This window comes from Myotis lucifugus, unplaced genomic scaffold (genome assembly GCF_000147115.1).
Source record: "Myotis lucifugus unplaced genomic scaffold, Myoluc2.0 scaffold_96, whole genome shotgun sequence".
Taxonomy (NCBI): Eukaryota; Metazoa; Chordata; class Mammalia; order Chiroptera; family Vespertilionidae; genus Myotis; species Myotis lucifugus.
In genome coordinates, this window is record NW_005871144.1 from 428117 (window position 1) to 440635 (window position 12519).

The 12519-nt window shown below is 44.7% G+C and overlaps 2 protein-coding genes across 8 annotated transcripts in view; one reads left to right on the forward strand and one right to left on the reverse strand.

Moving 5' to 3' along the window:
• The window catches only part of ANKRD6 (ankyrin repeat domain 6), a 157658-nt gene extending 151817 nt beyond the window's left edge, over positions 1 to 5841 (forward strand). For all 7 annotated transcript variants that reach the window (XM_006091797.3, XM_023756507.1, XM_006091798.3 and 4 more), the window contains 3 exons: positions 1934 to 2047; positions 2746 to 2863; positions 3999 to 5841. In XM_006091797.3, coding sequence (XP_006091859.1) covers positions 1934 to 2047; positions 2746 to 2863; positions 3999 to 4570 — 804 coding nt within the window. In that variant the 3' untranslated portion in view covers positions 4571 to 5841. The remainder of the gene's footprint in view (positions 1 to 1933; positions 2048 to 2745; positions 2864 to 3998) is intronic.
• Positions 5842 to 9592: 3751 nt separating this feature from the next.
• LYRM2 (LYR motif containing 2) lies at positions 9593 to 12280 on the reverse strand. Its single transcript, XM_006091805.3, has 3 exons — positions 12182 to 12280; positions 11403 to 11543; positions 9593 to 10940 (listed from the first exon to the last, which is right to left on the reverse strand). Exons 1-3 carry the CDS (start codon positions 12224 to 12226, stop codon positions 10860 to 10862), a joined length of 267 nt encoding a protein of 88 aa, XP_006091867.1. The 5' UTR covers positions 12227 to 12280; the 3' UTR covers positions 9593 to 10859.
• Positions 12281 to 12519: the final 239 nt, after the last annotated feature.

Sequence of the window (12519 nt, forward strand, 5' to 3'; positions counted from 1 at the left end):
GACCGGACAGCTGAACGACCTTCTGGATGTCATTCCGTACGTCCTTTTAGACAAAGCAACAGCAGTGGGGGCCGAAGCAGAGGTGGTTAGGGATGATCAGGCAGGCAGGCGAGCAGTTAGGGGCGATCAGGCAGGCAGGTGAGTGGTTAGGGGCGATCAGGCAAGCAGGCAGAGGTGGTTAGGGGTGATCAGGCAGGCAGATGAGCAGTTAGGGGTGATCAGGCAGGCAGGTAGAGTGGTTAGGGGCGATCAGGCAGGCAGATGAGCAGTTAGGGGTGATCAGGCAGGCAGTCAAGTGGTTAGGGGCGATCAGGCAGGCAGGCAGGCGAGCAGTTAGGGCAGTGGTCGGCAAACTGCGGCCCCTTGAGTGTGGCTCTTCCACAAAATACCACATGCAGGCGCGCATGTACAGTGCGATTGAAACTTCGTGGCCACACTTAAAGGGCCAAAGAGCTGCATATGGCTCGCGAGCCGCAGTTTGCCGACCACGGGGTTAGGGGCAATCAGGGAGGCAGGCGAGCGGTTAGGAGCCAGCTGTCCTGGATTGCAAGAGGGATGTCCGACTGCCAGTTTAGGCCCGATCACTGAGGGGTCCCGGATTACGAGAGGGTGCTGGCCGAGCTGAGGACCTCCCCCCCCCCACCCCCACCGCCCCATGCGTGAATTTCGTGCACTGGGCCTCTAGTCCTATATAATATCCTGTATACTAAAAGCCTAATATGCTGAGTGGCCGGTCAGCCATTCAACCAATCAAAGCGTAATATGCTAATGATATGCTAAGGCTGCTCAGCCACTCGCTATGACATGCACTGACCACCAGGGGGGCAGACAGTCAACCAGTAGGTTAGCTTGCTGCTGGGGTCCGGCCAATCGGGACTGAGTGAGATGGGCCGGACACGCCCTGTAGCCTTCCCGTGGTTCCTCCCCAGCCCCGATTGTGCACCGGTGGGGTCCCTTGGCCTGGCCTGTGCCCTCTCACAATCCAGGACCCCTCGGGGGATGTTGGAGAGCCAGTTTGGGCCTGATCCCGCAGGCCAGGCTGAGGGACCCACCCTGTCAAAGAAGGGAAGGTTCAGCCCTTCTGGCCCCTAGGGCCCTGTGGGAAGTGTCAGGATGAAGAGGGGACCCAGAGGGTATGTGATTGAGAGGTGGTGACAGTCATTTCTTCTCTGATCAGTCCCATTGAACTCTCTCCACAGCCTTCCTCACGCTCACTTTGGCCATATTTAGTGAAGCACCAGGAGGATTTGTGCACTGGCTGGATAAATGCCCTGAGCACCCAGCTGCTTTCACTGCCTCTTAGGCAGCCACTAACATTTAAAAGGGGGAGAATAGCCCTAGCTGGGTTGACTGGTGGATAGAGCATCGGCCTGTGGACTGAAGGGTCCCAGGTTCGATTCCAGCCAAGGGCACGTGCCCGGGTGTGGGCTCCATCCCCATTATGGGGCTTGCTGGAGGCAGCCAATCAATGATTCCCATTCTCATCAGTGATGTTTCTATCTCTCCCTCTCCCTTCCTCTCTGAAATAAATAAAAATATATTTTTAAAAAATAAAAGGGGGAGAATAGCTCCATACTTTAAGAAATAGTTTTTCTTTTCAATCATAGTCACAGAAACACTGTTCTGAGACCTATAGAAATTCTCTTTTACCTACAAGGTCTTTATTGGCTTAAATTTTCTAATTACTGTATATTCATAGTCTCTTAAACCCCTTAGGGACTTTACCAAGTGAGAAAAAGAAACATTGGCTACATGGAATCCTGATTGGAATTCTGAAAAATGAGAGTTCCGTGAATACTGCTTGAAAATGGAATAGAATGAGGGTGGAGGTTTGCTTGCCTTCTCTCTGGTCCCTGTTTGGTGCCCCAGGTCCCCTCCTCAGGGGTCCATCCTTAGGTCATCTCAGCCATGCGCTCTGCCCATTGAATCCTAGATGCGTGTTCTGGACAAGCTGATGGTCGAGCGACTCTCGGCCGAGAGGACAGAGTGCCTGAGCCGCCTGCAGCAGCACTCGGACACAGAGAAGCTTGAGGGCGAGAAACGCCAGGTGAAAACCAGTACCTGTCAGTCCTTACCTGGTGGTTTACCACACTTCTTGGAATTAAAAGACGGAGGCCTATCATTGAAGGCTCAGAGGCTGGGGTCCCCTAAAGGGGTTTGCAGCACATAGCACGTCATTTGCATCACTTTGCGATGAAATCAATAGGAAAGGACCTGCCTTTCAGTTCGTGTTTGTTGCTGAATATGCCGGCAACAGGTGGGGACTGAAAAGTTCCTAGAACATGCTGGGGGAACTATGACGTCTGCCCCGAAGCATGTCTGTGTGTGGTGTGTTCATTGGGCCATTCCTCTATTGAACAAGATCTGGTTCCTGCCCTCAGCGTGTGTGGTCTACTCGGGACAATAGACCTAAAATGAGCACTTGTGGTGTCTGAGAGCCCGTGCTCCTAAGCAGGCAGAACTGCTTAGTTGGGAAGACGTGGGAAGCTTTGGGTGTTTGAGTTGAAGGTGGCTCTAAGTCACGTAATGAGGATTGTAGACACTGTCCGCCTGGGTGTTGGGTGAATCCTGGTCTATAGAGGGTAAGCAAAGAGGTTGTGTGTGGCCTGTGGGAGGGGGTTATCCACAGGTTTGGGGCTTGTCGAGATGGTATTCCCAACTATCATAGTTTAAAAGTCCATTCTTGCTGCTTTATTCATTAACCATGGATTAAATTCACCTGAGTATTTTGTGGGTGCTTTTCAGATGTCCTTGGTGGATGAATTAAAAACCTGGTGCATGTTGAAGATCCAGAATCTGGAACTGAAGCTTACGGGAGACTCTAGGGCTAAATCCACGCCATCTACTTGCGAGTCCTCCACAGGTAACCCTCATGCAGAGAGAGAGCCCTTCCACCCAAAGGTGATGAAAACCCCTAAATCTTGTTCTCTCCTGCATCCTAAGGCGGCCCATAGGATAGGGCTGTGGAAAACTGGATTGCAGAGCAACTGTAGGGGCAAGGACAGGCTTTCTCACTGCTGTATACCAGGTCCTGTGCAGCAGTAAAGCTCTCTCATCTAAGTGGTCAGCATATTGGAATGAAGGAATAAAAGAATTGTTTTGATCATTGATAGCAAGTGCTTCAGGTACAGTGTTGATGGTGTAGAGTGGACCCCGTCCTGACGGGTGATGAATGGACATCTGTCTCAGCAGCTGCCCTGGTACCTCTTCCCCCTCTTCTCCTCTGTGATTGGCCTTTTACCTTCGTCCAACTCTGTGAAACCTTGTTGAGTGCACATCATGTATTGAAGCTGCCTCAGGTGCTAGGTCAGAGATGCTTCTGCAAAGCATTGTTACATTGGCCACAGAGATTACCCACAGTGATAGCTTTAAGGACATTCAGAGACTTAGAAATTAGGCTTCCAGGGGGGTTTTGGTATGTTGAGTGTCTTATGTTACCACAGACCATCTCTGGGACTGTGGTTTTATCTTCTTTATGCTCATGACAATGGCGAAAATCCTTGGCAGATTTTTCATGCGAGGACTAGTTCTGGAGCTTGGCGTGGAGCTCTGAGAACGGGGGATAGGACCGCCTTTCCCAATTGGAGCTTCGCTCAGGGAACCAGTACCTGGGGCTGTGGTGTGGAAAGGGATACTCATTCTCATTGGTAAATGCCCAGGTATGTTTTGAGATACTTGGTGAGCTGTGCCATCCTTGGCCGTCAGGAAATGGTGCCCGGAGCCTTCCAGAGTGGGTTGAGGCAGGCTAAAGGAAAGGCCAGCACCTTTTTTGGCTTAGATGCCACCAGCATGGCTAACACAGTATCCATGAAAGCCTTGACAAGCCAGATGGTCATCAGGAGAGACGGGGCAGGAAGGGCAGAGCAGCAGCTGCACACTGGTTGGTGGGTGGGAAGGCTGGTGGTCTGCAGGGTTCTCAGGGCTCCCAAAGGCCGACCTACAGCCATGTGACTGTGCCTGTGGCTTTGCTCTGACTTGTGTTTTCCTTCCCAAACCAGCTGTGGATCCATCAGTGGTGACGGCAGGTCCAGTTGCAGCTTCTGACAGTTCCCCTCGGGTGGTCAGGCCCAAGGAAAAGGGACTCGGCTCCACGGCCGCCCACAGGCTCCAGCAGGAGCTGTCCTCCTCCGACTGCACAGGCTCCCGACTGAGGAGCGTCAAGGTCCAGACAGCCTTGCTGCCCTTACAAGAGGCAGCCAGATGTGATCAGCAGGCCGGGCCCTGTGTCCACAGAGGCACCCAAACCAAGAAGTCTGGCAAAAGTGGGCAGACGAGGCATCGAGCCCAGCCACCAGCACCCAGCACCACCTGCGGGCAGCCACCACCAGCTACCGGCAGCGAGCAGACTGCCTCTCACATTCGAGACACCTCCCAAGCTCTGGAGATCACCCAGTATTTTTTTGAGGCTGTTGCTACCCAGATGGAGAAGTGGTATGAAAGAAAGATTGAAGAAGCACGAAGCCAAGCCAGTCAGAAAGCCCAGCAAGACAAGGCCACCCTGAAGGAACATATCAAAAGTTTAGAAGAGGAACTTGCTAAACTAAGGACGAAGGTGCAGAAGGAAAATTAGGGCCTGGGAAGTGGCTCAAGAAAGGATCCTTGAGGATCTCTGGTATAGCGACTGCAGAATAGCTGTGCCCCAAGTGTCAATTAGAGTGCACATAGCAGACTTGCCTTTAAAAAACATCACTAGTTTCTAAAATGTGCCAGACACACACACGTTTCCTATGCCCTGAAGTTATGAAGACGTCAACAATTAAACTGAAACCAGGGAAAGCTTGTTTAGTTTCAGGTTTCATTACAAACTTAAAACCTCAGCCCAGGTTCATCTGAAGTTCAAAAGCTCAGATTAAGCGAACCACCTAGATACTCAATGATGTGTAAACCTAAACCCTAAAATTCAGGATGTACAAAATAATAAAAATCAAAAGCAAGAAAAAAAAGTTAATCCCCTGTGAACTTAAATCAAGTCATCATTCATGTAAACACACCTGCTGTGCCTAGACAAGAGTATTTTTCCGTCAGAGCTGTAAAGGAGATGCGCTAACGCCTCCCTCAAATGCAGAATTCTCAGAGTGCTGACACTCTAACCAGGTGAAATTTATCACACAGAGTCTGAGGGGAAAGGGATTTTCATAATGTCACAAGATCCGGTATAACTGAAAAGAAAATGTTTTAAAAAGTCAGAGTGTGTTTAAAAAATGAGTCATTGGATAATAGCACTGGGAATGTTTGTTAATAATGAACACAGATGAGAAAGATTCAAACCATTTGATCACAGTTTCTATATTTTCAGTCAAAATATAGAAATACTATATTTTCAGTGAATCCTTGTGATTTTAAAGCAGATTAAGGGGCGCGGGGGGGGGGGGGGGAGTCACGTAACAATTACCTGAAACATCAATAACCTATTGATAATCCAACCCATTTACCTTAGAGTACCTTCCTGAATTTGAGTTTATGCATCTGTATTTTATAAAGAAACGAGGCTATTTCTTGCAAGTATTTCATTTTTAATTGAGTTCTGTCATTAAAACACCCCAAAAGCTTTCGCACTGCTTCGCAGTGACTGTGCTGAGTTAGACCCCTGCATTCTCCAGCCTCCGGGGTCCTGAGGGTTTTGCTCTGCTCTATAGAATATACACAGTTACAAAAGTAGCTCCGTGTGTTGAATCTTTCAATTTAATCATCTTCAGACTTCTTGTCCCTTGGAATGTGGGATTATATTCATCTCCTCAAAATTCCATGTATGCATAGAAACCTCAGTTCTATTTCTATAAACACAGGAACTGAGTAACTATTGTCTGTAATTTTGAATAAAATGTTGCTTATTGAGCCAAAGAGAAAAGAATGACTTCTTGACATGGAAATACTCAAAAAAAAACAAGGTATGTTTTTAGCCCCTTTGTGGGGTTTTTGCCTTCCACACTCACCGTTGTTTTTGTTTTTCTTAATAGTGACAGTATGGATATTAACATTCCTCATAAATGTAGACGAATGGCAGCTTTACCGAACCTGGGTAGGGAATTCATGTGATGCTCTCAAGCTTCTTTTCACGCTCCTGAGCTTGTCTTGTTCCTCAGCTGCTGTGGAGGTAGACGGTCTTCCCAGAGACGCTCTGGATTGCTACTTGTGGAGGTGCTTCCTCTTTTCGCGTTCCTGGTGCAGAATCACAGCGCCGGGTGGTAGCGCTAGGTGGCACCTTCGGACCATAGTGTGCTTTGGTGGGAAGTATTTTGATTATGTACCTCCTGCCCACCAGGAGCAGGCAGCTTCTTATTGTGAGCTGGCTATTTCCATCCAAGCCGCAGTTAGGGACGAGACTAGGGAGGAATGAGAAAGGTCGAATGTACCTCGTCTGCAGAGAACACAGATCTTGTTTCTCAAAGATGGGAAAACCTGTAATAGAGGCTGGGAGACGGAACAGGCCATCAGCCTCCTAACCCAGAGATAGATGGCAGCCTCTCAAAACAAAGCAGTAGCTCTGATCACACCTGCGTTTGGTCTGTTTTTGTTCCTTACTGTCAAAAAACTCAGCTGTGGGTCCGATGTGGTTTTTCTTATTTTTACCTTGTGCTATCTACTAAAATGAGCAAATGCCACAACAGTACTTTTCCAAAGAAGCAGAACTATTAACTATTTATAGCTGGTCATGTAGGTCGTGTTTCAGACTGAGGCTGGAACCTTCAGTGGCTGTGGGGAAAGTGATGTAAAATAAAAGTTATGCAGTATTGCAGTGTTGCTGTTTTTTGTTGTTGTTAGTGCATTATTGCATTTGAGTGTAGTAATATTTGTGATAGACTGAATATCGGTTCTAATCTTACCTTTGACTTTGGGAGCCCAAAATAAAGGAAGTTATCTTTTCACGTTATACCCTCTTTTTTCAGTCAAGCATTGATGCTTGAGAGGTATGTGGTCTTCTATTTAACATTTTTATCACCTTGAATTTCTGTTACTTCCAAGCATGAGACTTGGTTCTCAACATTATGGATACGAAACTCCTTATTTAAAACATGAAAGTGTGAATATTTAGCCTACATTTTCATTTGTGTAGCTAACCAAATTTTATGATTCCTGAAAGAGTGCCTTCACTCAACCACACTTCACCATGTTTCCATAAAAGTGTAGTTTAAACACATCTGCTTTAAAGTAGAGATCAGGTGGACTGCATGAAAAAAATATTTTTAAAAAGCCTGTTGTAACATGGAAAGATTTCTCAGTGTAAGCTTAAACAAATGTTTTATTTAAACTGTTGACCTTTTGGAAAATACTGAACAAAGAAGAAGGATAACATTACTTGTCATTTTATGCAGACAAAGATAACATTTTTTTTTTTACTAACAAATAATTCCTAAAAGCTAAATATAATTCATCTTGTGATATAAAAGCCAATCAAGATTTAAAGGACAAGCCAGTTTTAAAAAGCTAATGACATTTTTAGAATACATCTTATGAATAAGAAAAAACATTAAAAATGTATTTTGTTATGTTTTTAAAGGGAAATATGCGTTTCCTATATAGTAAGTCAAATATGACTATAAATGTGAATATATTAATTTAAATTAACACAAAAGCAAGACACAGTACAGCAAAGCATTTTTTTAAATACAAAATAGAGTGGGTAAAGTGATTCACTCTTCTCAGTAAACAAATAATTAACTTAATTCTAGTATAATTTCTCAACTGCCTGACTCAAGGAAGGAAGTAGCTCAAGGTGATTTCTAGTTTGGCACAGAGTGACAATTTGCTTTTTATTCTGTTTGGATCTTATTCTACATAATCCTAATTTTGTTTTCAAAGTAGATGTGAGCAGCTTCCTTTTGTTTTTATTTTACTAGCATTTTCCTTCCTTCATAAAAGAGAGATAATTTAGGTAAGTATGGGTCTCTGCCTCTCAGCTCTCCTGTGTCTGTTGGCATGACTGCAGTGATACCTATACCAGGAAATACATTCTGCTGTCCTCAACCTTTAAAGTCCTGTGACTCTGCAGGCACTTCATAGCATTGCCGTGCCAAGAGTTTAACATTTCCAACCTGACACACTTAAAAGGGGGCAGTGACACCGGGCAGTCAATATGCTAAATAAGAAATAGCCTTAGCCACTTCTCATATGCTAGAAAGCTTTTGTATTAAAATTTTTTAATATAAAGATTTATTCTTCAAATACATAAACTGAACAAACTTCTTAAAATTAAACGCTAGGAACAAGACTTGCACATTCAAACAAGAGTGTAGTTTACAGGGAACATACCCAGGAAGGTAACTTGTCTTTATCAGAATACTGATAAAGATGATGAATAAAATGTACTTCACCAGCAGTTCTGTTCTGGCCAACATCTTTCTTAATGACCATCATTTCATATGTGAGGAGAAATTGCTAAATAAATCTTAGGCTAAACAACAGACTTGACCTATAATTCAGGGGGAATATTCAAAGCATGTAAGTGAACTAAAAAAATTAAACTGTTCTGTAGAAATGAAAGTAAAAGCTTGTCAGTTATAATAATCTTAGCTTCTGGAAGGTAAGAATTAAGTTTTGTGTTTTACCCATTTTAAAAAACAAACTACAGGTTTGGTTTTCTTGAAGTCTTTGGTATTTGCATCTTGCAAATTCAAACCACAAATGCTCTTACATCTTCCATATACACCACTGCTGGGAAGAACAGGGAGTCACTGACTTCCTCACAACTTCAACGGATGGTTTTTAGCTTTGAGATTTTAGTTTTTCTAGGGACAGCCTATACTTGAGTATGTATGTCAATCATGCTACTCAAAGAATATTTTTAATGTGTTCTCTGTTCAGAAACTGTTCAAAAATGCTTTTTTCATCAGATGGCTTTGCAGTAGGTTGGCCAATGCACATCTTTATAAAATCTGAAAATTGTCTCATGCAAGCATTTTGAATTAGCAGATTACCCTGTGGCAGAGTATTCAGAAATATTTGGTCTTATGAGCTCTGACGCTGTGGGACATGGAGGTGGACCCTGGCTGTGCAGGTCATTGACATATGCCACCATCGGCTAGGCCTCTCCTCTGGCACAGTCCAATACTAAACACCATTTGTCTTTCTGCGTAATTTTTCCTATATCTTTCAGGGGCTGGTCAGATTCTTGGATTAATTTTTTAGATCTGTTCTGTAGATGAACAGAGGACTTCAGGCTGCAGGACTGCCGGTCCCAGCCTCTTACCACAAACTCACTTTGACTGTATTAACTGTTATACATTTGGTCTCTTTCAAAAGTGTTCTGAAGTCCATGTCTTTCTCTGATGTATTCTTTAAGCTCTTTGGTTTTTTTTTCCTGTCACTGGAGAACCTACTGCACTGAAGATCTTCCCTAATGATTTATTGTGCTACTTCTACATGGATGTTAAGGTAATTGCATTAGTTTCATCCAGAAGTTGCCTCTTCTTTTGGTGTTCAAGGTATTTACTAAGGTTCTCTTTCTCCTTTCTCTTCAACAAAGATCTAGATTCTCAGTGGTGATCTTTTTCAGTATCAGATCATGACACATCTGCAGAACATACCTCAACCACCGTGAGGGATAATACAGGAGGATTTTTCAAGGAAGTTCCGGGTTATCTCCTGAGGTCAGTACACCCCCAATCCTACCTGTCATACTGTTTTCCAAAACAGCTTCATTGACTTATACAATGTTATATGCCAATTATATTTTAATTTTTAAAAATGAAAAAGAAACAGCTTTATTAGGTATAATTCCCATAGGATACATATAAAATATACATTTTCATGGGTTTTAGTATATTCAGAGTTATGCAACCAAAACCTAACTTTACAATGTTTTCATCACCCCAACAAGAAACCCCATATCCAGTTACTCTCCATTACATCCAGAGCCCTAGCAACCACTGATCTTTCTACCTATCCCACACGTTTCCTATAAACGGGATCATACAATATGTGATCCTTTGCGACTGGCCTCTTTTACTTAGTGTTTTCAAGGTTCATTCGTGTGTAGCACGTATCAGTACTTCACTCCTTTTTACTGCCGAATGTTTTATTGTATAGATATACCACATTTTTTATTTACTTGTTTATCAGTTGGTGGGCATTTGGATTGTTTTGGGCTATTATGAAATAATGCTGCTATGAACATTTGTGTACACGTGTTTTGTAGACATGTGTTTTTAGTTTTGTTGGTTGAAACCTAGGAGTAAACCTGCTGAATCAAGTAACTATGTTTAACCTTTTGAGCAGCTGACAGTCCGTTTTCCAAAGCAGCTGCTCTATTTTCTGTTCCCACCAGCAATAGATGAGGGTTCCGATTTCTCCACATCTTCCCCATTAGTAGTTATCTCCCTTTTTGATTACAGCCATTCCAGTGCATGTGGTGGATGTGTAGTATCTCATTGTGGTTTTGATTTGCATTTCCCTGATGAATAATGGTGTTGAGTATTTTTTTTATGTACTAATTCAGTGGTTGGCAAACTGCGGCTCACGAGCCACATGCGGCTCTTTGGCCCCTTGAGTGTGGCCACGAAGTTTCAATCGCACTGTACGTGCGTGCCCGCACGTGGTATTTTGTGGAAGAGCCACACTCAAGGGGCCGCAGTTTGCCGACCACTGTGCTAATTGACCATTTCTTGTACTGGTTTTTGCTTCTTACAAAAACTGCTGACAAATCCAGAAACATTTTCAAAATACAGAGTATGTTTTTCAGTGCTAAGGAAATTGTTCCAGTGCAGCTTTTCTTTGCCCTCTGTGACGTGCCATGCTCCACGTTCTGATATTCTGCTGGAGTGTTGTACATACAGTTTGACTTGACTTTGGGCTGCCTGTCGTTGAGCCTAAGCTCAAAAAACACATGGAGACCTTGAAAATCTTTCAGGATAATGCTATAGTTAAGATTTTGCTAAAGCAAGTGTTCTTTCTAACTCCTTGAGCTGCATGTTGCCTTGTGTAATCATCATCCGGATTGTAACCTGTAAGAGAAAGTGAGATCTGGTCACTGTTTTACCTGGTTAATCAAGGTGCCGCTGTATGATTGTATTTGTTCAAGTTAAGAACCAATGCTGAGAATTCAAACTGCTGCGTATTAGAGAAGCCAAAAATCTAACAATCAGGAGTGCACGGTGTCTGACAGTCATACTTCCCAGACCCTCCTGCTGTAATATTTACAATATTTTCCTCTGTGTGTGTTGGGGGGAAGGGAGTGTTAAAGAGAAAAGTCAGGTGATGCTAGTGTAGAATGTAGATACTGATAGTAAAGATTGTAAAATTTTAAATAGTTAAGGAAGTGGAAAATCAGTAACATTAGAGCAATGATCAAGATATCTCATCTCGGTGCCATTTATATTCCAAGATGTCTACCAAACGTTTTTAAAAATTCACTGAACAATACAAAAAAGGGTCAGGGACTGTCGTTACTATGAGCTTGTTCTTACCTCGTCAGTGGCACTTTTGTTTCTTTTGAATTCTTCCCTTGCCCAGTCCTTCAGGTATTTGCGATCAGAATCCTTTGGAACTTGCCGAATGGCTTGCAAAATCCTTCTGTAGAGAAGGAGGACTTGCTGCCTTCTCACGAACTGTGCAGGGGAGGAGAGAGGGCCATTACAACCGCACCATTACAGCCCAGAGGGCTCCACTTTAGCAAACCAGAGTGTAACCACATCACTTCTCTTTGGTCCTTAGTTTTGAAAAGGACAAAGAAAAATCCTCTTTTATTTTTCTTTTAAGAAAACAAGTTTACTTGGGCTGTTTGTTTGCTCTGTCAAACGTAAGAGCCCTTAAAATCTAGAGCTGACTATTGGGCAGAAAAAGGGCTCCCAGAAGAAGAAACTATAACCACAACAGCACTTTTTCTAAGTTCAGGCAGTTGTGAGAATCCCCTGGTAACCTCATTTGCTCTTTTCCACGGATCAGTGTAACAGGCAGAGCAGTTCCCGAGGCGTCAGGGCTCCAGGAGATCAAGAGCCTGCCCTGCCTTTCTGTCCGACCAGACTGGTTTCTGCCTACACGGCCCCGCCCCTCCCTCCCCGCCCCCTCCCAGCCACACCTCACGGGGAAGCCCCGCCCCTCCGGCCCAGGCCCATCAGAGGGCGCGCGGGGTCACCGGCCCCAGTTGCTCCCCAGACGCACCCCGTAGGTTGGGTGCAGGGAGAGACGGAGAGTTGAGCTGAGACCTGGGGAAGCTGTCCCAGAGGCCCGGGAAAATAGCTGGTACCTGCTTTAGCGTTAGTGTCGCTGGGGGTAAGCGGGAAGTAGCCATGTCCTCCACGCCAGCCACAGTGCGCAGGAGCGGAAGTGGAGAGTGGGACGAGGGGGCGGGCCGCGTTCCGTTTCCTGGGAGACGCCTGCAGCTTGGGCGTCTGCCTGGAGAGCCGAGCTGTGGAATCAGCTTGTAGCCTGGGCACTTTGTTGTCTTGGCCCGAGTCTCCGGGTAAAAGGGGATGGCAGTTTGTCATAGGTGGTTGAGAATGGAGTGAGTGGAAAGGCATTTAGCACAGTTCCTGACACATGGTTATGAGTTTCATTAAATGGAAGTTCAGTTTTTTGGGGGGT